Source organism: Ovis aries, chromosome 8, assembly GCF_016772045.2.
Source record: "Ovis aries strain OAR_USU_Benz2616 breed Rambouillet chromosome 8, ARS-UI_Ramb_v3.0, whole genome shotgun sequence".
Classification (NCBI taxonomy): domain Eukaryota; kingdom Metazoa; phylum Chordata; class Mammalia; order Artiodactyla; family Bovidae; genus Ovis; species Ovis aries.
In genome coordinates this window covers 91,753,761-91,769,866 of record NC_056061.1, presented here as the reverse complement: position 1 = coordinate 91,769,866, position 16,106 = coordinate 91,753,761, and the positions used below count along the sequence as shown (strand labels likewise).

Genomic DNA, 16,106 nt, shown 5'->3' with positions numbered 1-16,106 from the left:
AAGAAAGCTGAGCACAGAAGAACTGATGCTTCTTGGAGAAAACACTTGGGCTGAAAGGAGATTCAACCAGTCCATCCTAAAGGAGATCAGTCTTGAATATTCATTGGAAAGACTGTTGCTAAAGCTGAAACTCCAATACTTTGGCCACCTGATGTGAAAAACTGACTCATTGGAAAAGACCCTGATGCTGGGAGGGATTAGGGGCAGGAGGAGAAGGGGACGACAGAGGATGAGATGGTTGGATGGCATCACTGACTCGATGGACATGAGTTTGAGCAAGCTCTGGGAGTTGGTGATGGACAGGGAGGCCTAGGGTGCTGCAGTCCACGGGGTCGCAAAGTCAGACACGACTGAGCGACTAAACTGAACTAATCTCAAACCACATTAGAAAAAAACAACCTTCCCTCAAAATAAATATAACACAATCAGTCCTTCATATACATAGCTTCTGCAACTATGAAGTCATATAATTATCAAAGTAAAATATTGCAAAAAATTCCAAAGTGTCAAATCTGTAAATACTGAATTACACTTGCAAGCACTTCTTTACATGCCATCTACATTATTTTAGCTGTTACAGCTAATCATGTGCTGTGCTAAGTCCTTTCAGTCCTGTCTGACCCTTTGTGACCCCGTGGACTATAGCCCACCAGGCTTCTCTGTCCATGAGATTCTCCAGGCAAGGATACTGGAGTGGGTTGCCATGCCCTCCTACAGAGGAGCTTCCCAACCCAGGGACTGAACCCGTATCTCTTGCATCTCCTGCATAGGCAGGCACATTCTGTACCAACCGAGGAATCAATATGCATTGCACGAACTGCTGCCATCAGCTTCTACTCTTCATGACAGAAGCAGGAGTAAGAATATTGGGAGAAGTTCTCAAAAGCATCTATTGCTTAGTCAAGGCAATGTTATACTAGACATTCCAATTATTACTGGGACAAGTCAGTTTCCAAGTCTTCCAATTATGGTGGCTTTAACTAAAAATTATCACTAATTCATGGGATGTGATGGCTACTTTATAAACTTGTTCATATTATGGTACTGCTCCAGGTGCGTCTACTTCAGCATGAAGTAATGGACTTAAAAGGGTGCCTACTAGTCCAGCTCAAGCAACAAATAGTAGATATAAAGTGCTGGTCATTGTCATTTGTTGGAAATAATCAGTGACTTGTCAATACTTAGAAAATGCTAGAGCAAGCCCTGGAATGTACTGTAAAACAGGTTAGGCCCTCTTTGTCCACGCCCTGGAATAAAATGCAAATTTAAAAAAAAAAACAGCATCAATTTTGACATGGCTTTCTCACTGTTTCTTTCTGGAAGCCAGGAAACATTGATTGAAGCCAGGTGACTGCAGGATTTACCTGTGAACTAAAATATGTTTGGATGGAAGCATATCACTCTAGTAAGAACATGGCTTAATTACAGTGTTTGACTTCCATTCACTTCATGTACATAGAGTTCTATAATCCTTTAATAAGGAATCATATAAATCATACTTCCCTACACCTTCGAAATCTCCTGGTCTATACTGACTTCAAAAAAGACATTTAGCCTCATTGTAACACATAACATATAAGTGCTGTGGCTATTAAAGGAACAGTAAGATGCTTCTACTGTTTCATATTTCTAATAAGGTGTAAAATCCTCACTGCAGGCCTGGTGCTAGATGAATAAATAAATAAATAATATGGAACTTCATTTATAGTAGAGAAATCTCCATTTGTATAGGTAAGTCCCTCTCCGAACCAGGAACAGGCAGATAATTAAATCTCAAGTAACTCTTATCAAGGAGAAGGCAATGGCACCCCCACTCCAGCACTCTTGCCTGGAAAATCCCATGGACAGAGGAGCCTGGTAGGCCGAAGCCCATGGGGTCGCGAAGAGTCGGACACAGCTGATCGACTTCACTTTCACTTTTCACTTTCATGCATTGGAGAAGGAAATGGCAACCCCCTCCAGTGTTCTTGCCTGGAGAATCCCAGGGACCGGGGAGCCTGGTGGGCTGCCATCTATGGGGTCGCACAGAGTCAGACACGACTGAAGCGACTTAGCAGCAGTTGCAGCAGCAGCTCTTATCAAAGGAGAAGTCCTGACTTAAATCTGCAAATAATAATACACTTTTTCACTATGTTTTGCCTTTTTAACCTGTCATAATTAGCTTCCCCCCTCCCTCAAGGTTTTTCGTTTCTGAGGATGGCATTTAAGGTGATGGCTTTGGATATTTTAGGAACTAACTCAGTTTTCCTGCTTCCTTTTATACAGGAGGAATACATGTTATTTAACATCTGGTTTTCTCCTGATAATCTTTTTTTACTTTTTTTTTAAGGGGTACGTCTCAACTAAGAATCTAGCAGAGTAGAGGGAAATTGCTTTTCCTCCCATGTACATGCACAGGAATACCACTCAGCAACAGAAAAGAGTGACCCACAACCCATGGAGAGGCAAGGATAAACCTTACACACACACACACACACACACACACACACACACACACACACACAGTTAAGTAAAAGAATCCAGTCTGAGGGAACTGCCCACAATACGACCCTATCTATGACATTCTGGGAAAGACAAAACTACACAGGTAATGAGCAGAAGCTGGGGTGGGGGAGTTCAGAGGACTCCATGTGATACTTCAGGGTGCATGTCTGTCACTATGCATTTGTCTAAGCCTACAGATTTGTGTAGCCCAAGGTAGTAATCATAATCTACTCTGATTTCATTATTTTGGATGTATCAGTAGAATATGCAATGTGACATTGCATCTAACTGTAATAGAAATACATAGAAAAACCTCACTGTAGGGGATGGGGGGAAAAGTGCTAAGTTAACATTGGAAAAGAACAGAATCTGTAGACCAAAGGTGAAAAGGAGCTTCCATAAGCAATGGGCTTGATTTTAGAAGGTTCTTTCCTTCTAAAGGGTGTAGTAGCTAAGAAAGCACATGTCACCTGGAAAAGAGCAACTCACAGACGACAGGCGGATGGTGGGAGCCAGGTTCCTCACTGTGGGAGTGAGAGACACACGGGGAGGACTCCTGCCCTGGTAATCCTCGATCTCAGCTTCCTGGGAAAATGACATGGGGAGTTGACTGGCCAGTGGAAATGCACAGATCTTTGCAATGCGAATGCCCTGCAGATGTAGGGACCTCACACCTCATCTTTCCACCCAAACCTACTAGAATCACTCAGCTCTCAGTGATCTGCCAGGTGCAGCTTTTAGGCCACCTGATGCGAAGAACGGATGCTTTTCCCTGATGGAAAAGATGGAAGACGGGGGGAGAAAAGGACAACAGATGATGAGATGGTTGGATGGTGTTACCAACTCGATCGACATGAGTTTGAGTAGGCTCCAGGAGCTGGTGATGGACGGTGAAACCTGGGGTGCTGCAGTCCCTGGGGTTGCAAACAGTCAGACACAACTGAGCAGCTGAAATGACTGAGCCCCCAGGCAGGAACAGGGCTGTGAGGGTCTTGCTTACCTCTAAGTTGTCCCAGAATCCCGGTCTTGGAAGTTGGAGTCAGGATTGGGGTGCTTGGGCCTCTGACGAGCAGCTGGTTGGAGAAAAGACCAGTCCTGAGGGCAGGGTTGCCCTGAAGTCTCTGAGCTCTGATGCCCTGCTGGGATTCATCCCTGTTGGGGACACAGGCGGGGCCTGCAGTGGTTCCCAGGTGGGACTAGCAATAAAGAACCCACCTTGAACAGCAAGGAGATTGAACCAGTCAATCCTAAAGGAAATCAACCCTGAGTATTCATTGGAATGACTGATGCTGAAGCTCCAATACTTTGGCCACCTGATGTGACGAGCTGACTCATTGGAAAAGACCTTGATGCTGGGAAAGACTGAGGGAAGGAGGAGAAGGGGTAACAGAAGATGAGATGGTTGGATGGCATCGTCGACTCAATGGACATGAGTTTGAGCAAACTCCAGGAGATAGTGAAGGACAGGGAAGCCTGGGGTGTTGCAGTCCATGGGGTCACAAAGGGTCAGACATGACTAAATGACTAACACTTTCACTTTTTGAAGAACAAATGTATACCTTAATCTGGTTGCTGTATACCTGCAACAAAGAAAACATTGGAAATGAACTGTCTTCCAAATAAAATAACCATTATTTTTACAAATAAATTGAAATGCCTACTACATTCCTGTCGAGCATTGGTGACAACAAATGTTAGCGATGGCCTGGAGCAAAGGGAGCCTTCTACACTGCTGGTAGGCAAAATACAGCTTTGTCTCAGATTTGAATCGATGACCACAGTATGAGTTTACATGGACTGTGAACTAAGGGTCTGACTCTAGTAGGCAATCTGTGAAGACAGTTGTGGTATTCCGTGTGTGAGAGTGAATGTTTCTTGTCAGATCTGTAGCTCAATATCTTTTACATAAGCTACAATGATTGTAGCTAAGTCCTGTTGAGTGTGAATCAGAAGGCAATCTACATTTCTTTGAACAGTCGGTAAAACTTCTAAGTAATAAACTATAAATTTCAAATAATGAAACATTTATCTGAAATTTACAGGCTCTTTGAAAGGTGTATTCTGCCATGAAAACTTTTCCTCTGTCCTTTTTGTAAGAAATTTTTCACGATAACACTTTAACTCCTCCGTTGTGAATGTCACTATCGAGATAAGCTTGTTCACATTTGTGATGGAGGTGGGATGGCCCACTGTGACTGCTCTCCGGTCACATGCCTTTCCCGATTTCTACTGATGTCCCTACACTGAAGATTGTTTTCTTTTTGTACCCATCAAGTTCTGCCTCTCAGATCTGCATTTACACAGAATGAGAATAAACACTGCTTCCAAAGCTTTCTGCATCTCAAAGGAATCTGAAAATGATGAAGCAGGAAGAATGGTTGAGATTTTAAATGATTTCTAAGCCCCACTCCCAAAGAAACCCATTAGATAACACATTCTAGTATCTTTTACTGCTCTATATAAATACATTAAGTTTCTATCCTTGTTATAAAATTGAGAAAAATGACTGGACAAAGTTGCAACAGATTGGAAGGCTATGTTTGGAATGACTGAAGATGAAAGAGGCTACATGAGTTCAAAGGAGTATGTGTAGGTTGATACAAGGTATAAACAAGTACATATCAATGCATTGATAAAGTATACCTTTGTGAACAGAGATAAAACATTTATCTTTTCCTCTTAAACTGAACCTTCCAGAATGTAACTCCTTCAGCTGGCTCCCCTGTGGACTTGATGGTTTATTGTGACCAGATTTCGAGTAATTATACCAATCATTGCTTTGATATGTTCTCTTTGCTTTAAAATTGTTTATGCTTTCTATCTCTCTCTGTTGTAGTATAATCCTATTATGTTCTAGCAAGATCACGTGTTTCGTCTATTTAATAAGATTGTTGCTTGCAGCATTCACTGTGTAAGCAGGTCTCCAACATATGAATGATGGCTTAAGGTCTTGAAGCAGTTAACATATCAATATGTATATAGATATTTTTAGTTATATGTACATAAATTGTTATATGTATAGAGACCTTTCTAATTATATGTCTAGAGATTTTTGTATCTAGATGTATAGAGATATTTATAGTGATATGTACAGAGATATTAAGGAGTTCAGTCCCATAGTTTGAATGTTCTTTGGCATTGCCCATCTTTGGGACTGGAATGAAAACAGACCTTTTCCAGTCCTGTGACCGCTGCTGAGTTTTCCAAATTTGCTGGCATATTGAGTGCAGCACTTAACAGCATCATCTTTTAAGATTTAGAATAGCTCAGCTGGAATTCCATCAACTCCACTAGCTTTGTTCATAACAGTGCTTCCTAAGGCCCACTTGACTTCAGACTCCAGCATGTCTGCCTGTAGGCAAGTGATTACACCACCATGACCATCCCAGTCATTAAGCCCTTTACGTACAGTTCTTCCGTGTATTCTTGCCCCCTCTTCTTAACATCTTCTGCTTCTGTTAGATCCATACCACTTCTGTTGTGCCCATCTTTGCATGAAATGTTCCCTTGGTATCTCTAATTTTCCTGAAGAGGTCTCTAGTCTTTCATGGACCTAACATTCCAGGTTCCTAGGTAATATTGGGAAAGGAGTATGTCAAGGCTGTATATTGTCACCATAAGAACTACAGAGCGTCTTGATGAAAGTGAAAGAAGACAGTGAAAAAGTTGGCTTAAAAGTCAACATCCAAAAAACGAAGATCATGGCATCCAGTCCCATCACTTCATGGCAAATAGATGGGGAAACAGTGACAGACTTCATTTGGGCAAGGCGAGGGGAGCCTCTAAAATCACTGCAGGTGGTGACTGCAGCCGTGAAATTAAAAGACGTTTGCTCTTTGGAAGAAAAGCTATGACCAACCTAGACAGCATATTAAAAAGCAGAGACATTGCTTTTGCCAACAAAGGTCCATCTAGTCAAAGCTACGGTTTTTCCAGTAGTCATGTATGGAGATGAGAGTTGGACTATAAAGAAAGCTGAGCGCCAGAGAATTGATGATTTTGAACTGTGGTGTTGGAGAAGACTCTTGAGAGTCCCTTGGACAGCAAGATCAAACCAGTCAATCCTAAAGGAAATCAGTCCTGAATATTCACTGGCAGGACTGATGCTGAAGCTGAAGCTCCAATACTCTGGCCACCTGATGCGAAGAACTGACTCATTGGAAAAGACCCTGATGCTGGGAAAGATGGAAGGCAGGAGGAGAAGGGGACAACAGATGGCTGGATGGCATCACCAACTCGACGGACATGAGTTTGAGCAAGCTCCGGGAGTTGGTGATGGACAGGGAAGCCTGGCGTGCTGCAGTCCATGGGGTCGCAAGGAGTCGAACCCGACTGAACCACTGAATTGAACTTAACAAGACACCCGACATTTTCTGCTCAGCCCCAGGCAAGGACCGGAAACCGGGAATAAGTGAGCCCGCCCAATCCGGTCCCCCCGTGTCCCCGCCCCCTCTGCGCTGTTGTCCAATCACGTCTGGTCCGCCGTCCGCACTTCCGGGGCCGACTTCCGGCGGCGGCGGCGGGGGCGGTGGTTTCGCGGAACCAGTAGCCTGTACTCCACGCCATGGCTTCTCCAAGCGCCGGGCCGGCGGAGCTGGGCTTCGTGGAGGCGGTGCCGTCGTGGCGGCTGCGCAGCGAGCAGTTTCCCAGCAAGGTGGGCGGCCGGCCGGCGTGGCTGAGTGCGGCCGGGCTGCCCGGGCCCCCGGAGCTGGCCTGCCCGCTGTGTGGCCGCCCGATGGCGTTCCTGCTGCAGGTGTACGCGCCGCTGCCGGGCCGCGCCGACGCCTTCCACCGCTGTCTCTTCCTCTTCTGCTGCCGGACGCCGCCGTGCTGCTGCGGCCTGCGCGGTGAGCGGCCGCGGCCTCTGCTCCGGGTCGGGCCCCGGAAGCCGCCCGGCCTCCCCCGTACCCCGCCGGCCTCTCCCCTCAGGAAGCCGCCCGGCCTCCCCCGTACCCCGCCGGCCTCTCCCCTCAGGAAGCCGCCCGGCCTCCTCCGTACCCCGCCGGCCTCTTCCCCCCGGAACCCCGCGAGCACTTGAGGGGGTGCGGGCGTCCCGCGTGCTCGCTCACTTCTAGCCGCCAGCCTTCTGGTTAATTAGTAGGTAGTAGGTGTGCTAGGGTACTTTCAGGTAATGGAAATTGTCACTTTTTGGAAAGGTGGATCCCAACAGGTTTTTCGTATTTCTGTAGTCTGACTTTACCTATTATTCTTGTTAATTTGCATAAACTGTAAGAGCGCACTTAGTTGTGTGAACTGTAAAGTTTCTCGTTCTTTTCTCCGTTTCCAAAAGATGAGCTCTTTGCACGGGGAAACTCTCTTTAGTTTTTCTTTTTAAAAAATGAATGTCTTCTTCAGTCCAGTGTGAAGGCTCAAATACTTGAATTGCTGTATTATTTTATTTAAATCATTCGTTAACAGTTCTCCTTCCCTCCCCTTAGTTTTCAGAAACCAGCTGCCCAGGCGAAATGACTTCTATTCCTATGAGCCGCCTTCTGAGGATCCTCCGTCAGAGACGGGAGAGTCTGTGCATCTCCAGCTCAAGTCTGGTGCACATCTCTGCAGAGTTTGTGGCTGTTCGGGCCCCAAAAGATGCTCCAGATGTCACAAGGCACATTATTGTAGTAAGGAGCATCAGAGTCTGGACTGGAGATTAGGACACAAGCAGGCTTGTGCACAGACAGGTCAGTCAGTTCTTTTTTAATTTTAAATATCGGCTCAGTTTTCTTGTGTCTAAAGGCGAAATCTTTCATTTTGAGGATAAAGGTTAACATTAGAAAAGGTGTAATAATTTTCAGTGTTCTGGTTAACTAGTGAGATAAACACCTTTATGAAGAAGGAGCTGTGAGTCCTCACCCACTCACATCCCAACCAGCTACATATGTTAGTGTCTAAGGAATACTGTGTATGACATGGAATACATTTCATAAAAAGGAAATCATTTGATTTTCAAAACTAAATGATCACTAATGATGCTAGTTACCTTTTTGTTTCAGATAATTTGGACAGTACAGTTCCAGATCACAACTTCCTTTTTCCAGAATTTGAAATTGTAATAGAAACAGAAGATGAGATTATGCCTGAAGCTGTGGAAAGAGATGATGAATCAGAGATTATAGGAACCATGGGTAAGGAAACTGTTTCAAAACTCATTCGTTAAGTGAGTGAATACTTGAAAGAAAGAGCTCGATTCGCCAAGAAGAGAAGCACTGAGCAACTCACTTGGGAGGCTTCAACCTGTACTTTTCAAATACTGCCTCATTTGAAGATACCCTTTCTGTACTTCCCTCCGTGGCATATATAATGTATATTTTGATTGCTGTGAAGTGTTGCAGGGTGTATCCAGGTGGTCAGTTGGGTGGGTCTGCACAAGATGCTAGAAACTTGGAAAGTTTATCTGGTTCCAAGATGTGTTTCTCAAATTGAGATGGTGTACATGAGAGTGCCTTGAAGTGTTTGGTGGGTGGCAGGCGCCCTCTTATCTGGCAGGTTTGCGCTCCATGATTCTGTCAGTTACTTCACGGCGGTCACGTGCTAGAGCAGTGCCTGTGCTGAGACTGAGTAGGAGCCAGCCCCTCTGCAGCACGCACTCTGTTGCGCAGCACGTCCCATGGGCCTTCTGTGCATGATCTCACTGACGTTTTCGCATCAGAACAATACGTTGAAAACAGTACCTCATTTTGCAGTGAGGAGTTTGAGGTTCTGGGTATAACTTGTTTGGGCATATAACTGACCAAAGTTAAGTTTCAGAACTGGAGTTTGAGCTCACGTCTACTGACTTTAGAACTTGAACTCTTAACCACCACAGAATGTAGATTTTTAGAATCTAAATTAAATTTTCCATTAGCATGTCAGCTTACTGGCTTATAGTTCACATTCAGGGTATCAAAAATACCCTCTGAGTTACAAAGACTCTTGCCTGTTCAGGACAGGGTGATTCAGGTAGCTGGGATTCCAGAGGTGAGAGTGAAAGTATGAACTGACAGGTCCAGTGAGCCTGTGATGACTGAATGAGTGTACCAGCTGGGAAAGGAGAGATGGGGCAGAAAGAAACTGGAAGTAAGAGTTCAGACAAGTGAAGGACAGTAGGAATTAGAAGGGCTCATGATTTGGGAGTATCCTTTTCAGTCCTGAGTACAGCAGTCCTGAGCCTGGGACTTGGGGTCTATTCTTAATTTGAAGGTTTAAGGAGAAGCTCTTTAAAGAAACAGCAGAATAATGCTGCTTCATGGAGTACCTGGAAAGTTAGGTAGTCTTAAAGCACAGATGTTAATGAACCAAAACAGGGAAAGCCTATGAAAACATCAGGCCTTCACTGTCTGATTTAACACTAAGTTGATTGTTTAAAAACTGGCTTTCCTCTTTATGTGTTTATTGTCAAGACGTGAGTTATTCCTGTTGCCGTAATAATAATGTTGATGATTTTTCAGGTGAAGCGCATGAGGAAGAATTGGAATCCATGGCAAAACATGAATCTAGGGAAGATAGAATTTTCCAGAAGTTCAAAACTAAGATATCTCCTGAGCCAGAACAGGTGAGATGGGACTCATGTAGCTCCTTCTGCTCTTTTCGGGTGGGGTGGGATTGTGCATCTTGAGTTGGGAATTCCCTGTGGTCCAGTGGTTAGGGCTCTGCACTCCCACTGTTGGGGCCCCAGGTTCGATCCCTGGTTGGGGGACTAAGATCCCCAAAACCACTGTGTGTGCCAACCCCACCCCCAGCCCCGCACCAGAAAAAAAAACCCACACCTGTGTAGAAGTGACTCTTTCTGATAAAGTTAGTCTCTTGTGTTTAGGACTCCTTCACACAGGGGGTCCATATGGAAAGCTGTTTGCAGTGCTGATCCTTTTAATGATTATGGAAAGACTCAAGGTTACAGGGTGTATCATACAATCATTTTCTAAAACCATCAGCAGAGATAAACATCTTTTGTTGCCTATAACACATGGAGTTTAGACACTGATGGCAAGACAGAAAGGAAGTTTTTGCCCATTTTTCCAACAGGGACCTTTGACTTATAAAAATTAACTTGACACATTAGTAGAGAAATCACTGCCTTTGTGAAAAGAATAATGGGCTTTGCTGTTGTGAGGATTCCTGGCTCCTTGAGTTATATTTTGGCCTTCTGATGTAGTTGTATCTACAGTGGAGGGAGAAGCAAAAAGTGGTTTTGAGGGTTAAGGCAGATTATAGACTCACAGTAGGTGCTCAGATTAAGGCAGATTATAGACTCACAGTACATGCTCAGCAAATGTTTCCTTTGCCTCTTTTCTTCCATTAACTTTATTCCCTTAATTTCCCTCACCTTAAATATAAACCACGAAAGACTTTGCAAAATTCCCATAAGTCAGTCACTAAACAAATAAATACTCAAGGGCTTATAGGAAGAATAGATCTAGGTCCTAAATACTGAGAAGGTGGTTTTTAGCAATGTGTATTTCTTTTTTAACAAGAAACATCTAGGAAAATCACTCAGTTGTTACATAACATTTTATTACAGTGAAATTTACTTCTGTTGCATTTAAAACAGTGTGTCTCACTTGGTATTTGTTCATTTCAAACTTGGCAACTAAGGTTCCTTATCTGCCTGAAGGTCAGCAGAGACACTGGGCTGCCTTTTATATTCACAACCTGGTGAGGGGGAAATAGAATTATTGATGGTCTCTTCACAAAATAGCCATAGAATTCAGAATCTAACCATATTGTCGCCTAAGAAAAATACTTGTGATGACCTGCATCAGGTGAGCTGAAAGCATTACTTGGACGATACTGAGGCAGGCGTCAATGGTGCTGTGTGCGCCAGGGGGTGGGGGAGGCAGATGGGAAACTCGTTTTCCAATGAGCGTTTCACCAGTTGTCAGAGTATGTGCCGACGTTCTCGAGATGACCCTCAGGTCACATGAGATGCTGGTGATTTAAACTGACCCTAACTGATTTTAGATTCTCAGATACGGCAGAGGGGTTGCCCCGCTCTGGATCTCCGGTGAAAATATCCCTCAAGAAAAGGATATTCCAGATTGCCCCTGTGGTGCCAAGAGATTATTTGAATTCCAGGTAGGATCTTGAAAAGGAATATTTTAGTATATATTTACCCTATTAAGTATTTAAACACTTTGCCAAAGTAATCTGTGTGCAAGCGTTCCTTTGGGCACTGTGTGTGGAAGGTGCCCTTGAAGGACAGTTTCTGCCCCACTTTACAGGATGTTCCAAGGAGGGAATTATCCTCTACCGGTTAATCTGGAAGTTATTTCTGCCTCTAATTTGCTTGCTTTTTCTGAGATTTATCGGTTTACTAGTTTCTAGACATTATCTATTGACTGACTTCCGCAGTAGTGAGGATTTAAGCGTCATTTATGCCACCTGGACCATCCCCTGCTTCCCAGTGTGGTTAGATCGTTAGGGTTAGGGCCTCTGTTGTTACCTTCATGATTTAAAATAACACAGCTTTAATCTTTGTGAGAGGACTGTTTTAAAACCCTTGCTCTGTTTAGTCTTGGTTTGTGGATTTGTTAGAACAAATGAATGTAATGATTAAGATAAAATTTTTCTTGCCGAGAAGAGAGTATTAGCATCAGGGTCCATTTGGGTTGGGTGTAAACAACTCTTGAACTGTCGATTCACTAACATTATAAAGTCATAGTTATCTCTTAACGGTTGAAAGGGTAATTTGAGGACTTACCCAAAATGGACTGGCTCTTGGTGCCTGACACCCACGACGAGCTCGTGTACAGCAGTCTGATAGCAGTGGTGGCAGTGCTGCCTTGGACTGATTCCCAGGAGACCACAGACTCCTCAGACCCGTTTCTCGTCTAAACAAACACGTCAGTAGGTTGTCTTTTTGTATTCTGCTGTGGTAGTGTTTCTTCAGAGTCATAGTAACGGTATCTGCTATTCAGATTGTAAATAACACAAAATAAAAGTTGCCCAAACAGAAGCCTCTGCCCTATTTTTGTGGCATTATTATTAATAAAAAATAATTAGGTTAACAGCCAGATTAAACAGATTAGCCAATCTTATACTTGGGAACTTCTTTCTCAGATAAAAGGGCACCAGATAGAAAGAGGGGCTTTAAAGAAACAGAGTCGCAGAGTAGTTTTAGATTGTTAGTAAGTTACCAGTGTAATGTCTGCTGCTGCCTCTGTGCGACCCCACAGACGGCAGGCCACCAGGCTCCCCCGTCCCTGGGATTCTCTAGGCAAGAACACTGGAGTGGGTTGCCATTTCCTTCTCCAATCAATGCATGAAAGTGAAAAGTGAAAGTGAAGTCGCTTAGCCGTGTCCGACTCCTAGTGACCCCATGGACTGCAGCCTACCAGGGTCCTCCATCCCTGGGATTTTCCAGGCAAGAGTACTGGAGTGGGGTGCCATTGCCTTCTCTGCAACCTTGCTGTAAAATGTGGAGACAGAGCTGAGAGATGAGGATCCCTACAGTAGCCCTGGCAGGGAAGATCTGGTCTGCTGAAAACTGTGCTTCTCACCTTCAAGGAGAGCTCTGACTGTGCGATCCTTTCCTCAGGTCATGCCTCAGCTGCTCAACTACCTGAAGGCGGACAGACTGGGCAGGAGTGTCGACTGGGGTGTCCTGGCCATCTTCACCTGTGCCGAGAGCTGTAAACTGGGCATTGGCTACACAGAGGAATTTGTTTGGAAGCAAGATATAACAGATGCAGCCTAAAGACAATGGTGTGAAGCCTTAAAATATTCATAATCTCTTTTACCTTGCAGTTCCATTTCTAGAACTTTATCCTAAGGAAACAGTTGTACCAGAGATACACAGAGGTAGTTTTAGGTGTTGTTTACATTGTCTGAATGTTAGACAGACATGTCCAGCGGCAGGGAATTGAATAAATTCTGGTGTATCTATCTAGCAGGAGGCTACCGTCTTAACGATACAGACCTATATGCAGATCAAGTAAAATAGACAAAACCATCCATGAACCATGTATATGCCACCTGTAGACCACCCCGTCTATATACCAGCTCATCTTAGACCACCCCATCTATATAGCAGCTCACCTTTAGACCACCCCATCTTTAGACCACCCCATCTGTAAGACCACCCCATCTATAGACCACCCCATCTATAGACCACCCCATCTATAAGATCATTATAGATGGTGAAGCTTTTGTAAAAATATACATGTGTATGTGTATCAAAAAATCAGAAAGATACTAGATGTGAACTCAGCAGTGGAACCAAGAACTTTTTACTTATGTTCAAAATGAGTTTTTTACTTTGACTTATATTTAAAACAAACTAAGATCTCTTTACTTATATTTCTTTTTACAATATAAATGGATTATATGCCTAATTAAGTCAAACTATCACTCAGAGCATCTTCCCCCTAAAATTTGCAAAATTCAAGAGAAAAATATTTGGGTAAAACCCCAAGAGACATGTATAATAACCAGGTGATTGTCACAGGCTCCAGTTTACATGGAAGCCCAGAATGTGAGAAAATTCTGAACCCCATTCACTAATTGGACTTCCCTGGTGGCTCAGACAGTAGAGCGTCTGCCTACAATGTGGAAGACCTGGGTTTGATCCCTGGGTCGGGAAGATCACCTGGAGAAGGAAATGGCAACCCACTCCAGTACTCTTGCCTGGAAAATCATTCACTAATCACTAATCATTGACTACTTAGTACAGTGAATGGGATACCCACCAATTCTGAAGGCAGCAGTTAGCAGGATCAGAAAAGTCAGTAGATTCGTAATCAGAAGACTGACTTGGAAAAGCTCGACCTCAAAACTGACCTTAGCCAGTGGCACTGCTTACAGACCAGAGACGGAAAGGCAAGAGTGACGGTTTTCTCTTTCCATCTGCCTGCCTCAGCACTGCCCAGGTAGCAGGTAAACCCGAGGAATGATTTGGAATCAGCCACTGGAATTTCTCTGGGTTGGGCCCCAGGGAGTGCTGGACCTAAGAGAGGCCCTGAAGAGGCTTTCAAATGAGGGATATTCTGTTCACACAAGTGGTTCCTAAATCAGTGTTAAGGCTCCTTTCCACCCAAGCAATATACACTTACAGATACACTTGAGATAATTCTCAGTTCTCTTAGCAGCAGTGAAGCCTGCCCAGCACTAAGGCAAACCTGAAGAGACATCGCTGTTGACCACTGCTTAAAGACCAGCAGCTAATTCTGGTTAATGGCCCTGCTAACCTTGAAATGCACTGCCACCATAAACACAACTTAGAACGGCCTACCATCACTTGCTAATATCACTGACAATTACTTCATTGTACTTTTGTATCAGGAAGTCCTAGCCTTTTACTCGGTTTTATGTGGACAGTAGTGTTACTACTGTAGTGGTGCTAGGCACTCAGTTGTGTCCGACTCTGCAGCCCCATGTACTGTAGCCCGCCAGGCTCCTCAGTCCATGAAATTATCCAGGTAAGAATACTGGAGTGGGTGGCCATCCCCTTCTCCAGGGGATCTTCCCAACCCTAGGATCAGACCCAGGTCTCCCACATTGCTGGGGGATTCCTCACCATCTTGAGCCGCCAGGTGTGTATATTAAATAGTTAAACGTAGCAATCTATGCAGAACTGCAGTATGGAATCCCATGGAGAGACTGTTGAATCCAACTTTCAGAGGGAGAGAATGACATTACAGTCCCGGAGCCAGGAGTGCTAAGTCGGCGAGGATCACCGTAACTAAGGGGACACAGCCTGGGGCTAAAATATGGCAGGAGTCACACACTTGGCAGGAAGCTCACTGGAGAACTGATCTACTGGGACCTTCATAGTCCAAACTCACTCAGATGCACGTTTGCCAAAACAGGACAGCACCCTGACTGCTAAGGACTTTTTAAGTGAATTCAGTGTGGTCTATTTGGAGACATCCCTGGATATCTACATACACAGGCTTGCAGGCGTGTGGTAATCAGCCAAGGTACTTTAGGTATATATTCCTGCCATGGTCTGGAGATGACAGTGAGTTCACAGGGCATTTCCACTTGGACACAGACATCCAAATCACAGCACTGACTTGGCAGCCATGTCCAAAAACAGCAGCTAGTTGAAATAACTAAAAAATTTAAAACTTAGATTAAAAAAGTAACTCAGTTGTCCCTAGAAATGTGAAGACACATTTACAAACCTTAACGACCGTGAAATGACTGATGCAGGACCCAGCAGCTGCTCCTGCGGAGGACATCAAACTGCCAGAGCACGTGCCCCACCCCACCCCCCGCCCAGCCTGGGCTTGGCCTGGACACGGGCAGATCAGGCAGCTTACCCCACTGCAGAGAGCAGTGCATCCACCCCCTCTTACTTCAGATGCTGATGCCGGTCTCATCCTTCAACAGTTCAGAGATTACAGTGAAGAAAAAACGTTTCAGTGCTTTTGATAATCGTATTGGTGGTGGTACTCTGTTGTTCTAACTCATCATCCCTTGTGTCTTTAAAAATTAAGGGCTCTAAGCATAAAATACATTAACACAGAGCTGATGGGGGTACACATGTATACCTGTGGCTGACTCACGCTGATGTATGGCAAAAACCATTATAACACTGAAGTTATTATCTTCCAATTATAATAAATTTAAAAATAATACAGAGCTGACTAAAAGCCCTGTAGTCTGGATTGGATGTATTAATATGAACACAAGGCATTTTTATC

The 16,106-nt window shown here is 44.3% G+C and overlaps 1 protein-coding gene across 1 annotated transcript; it reads left to right on the top strand.

Annotated features, from left to right (window-relative positions):
* Nucleotides 1–6,974: 6,974 nt before the first annotated feature.
* Nucleotides 6,975–16,055, top strand: PDCD2 (programmed cell death 2). The gene is made up of 6 exons (XM_027972699.3): nucleotides 6,975–7,331; nucleotides 7,923–8,165; nucleotides 8,478–8,609; nucleotides 9,912–10,015; nucleotides 11,422–11,535; nucleotides 12,998–16,055. Exons 1-6 carry the CDS (start codon nucleotides 7,049–7,051, stop codon nucleotides 13,154–13,156), a joined length of 1,035 nt encoding a protein of 344 aa, XP_027828500.1. The 5' UTR covers nucleotides 6,975–7,048; the 3' UTR covers nucleotides 13,157–16,055.
* Nucleotides 16,056–16,106: the final 51 nt, after the last annotated feature.

Excerpts from the sequence above, each read along its gene's own strand:
- PDCD2 (XM_027972699.3), top strand. The coding sequence starts at position 7,049 with ATGGCTTCTCCAAGCGCCGGGCCGGCGGAGCTGGGCTTCGTGGAGGCG. Across the intron at positions 7,332-7,922 it reads GTGCTGCTGCGGCCTGCGCG|TTTTCAGAAACCAGCTGCCC; the intron begins GTGAGCGGCCGC and ends CCCTCCCCTTAG. Across the intron at positions 10,016-11,421 it reads TATCTCCTGAGCCAGAACAG|ATTCTCAGATACGGCAGAGG; the intron begins GTGAGATGGGAC and ends AACTGATTTTAG.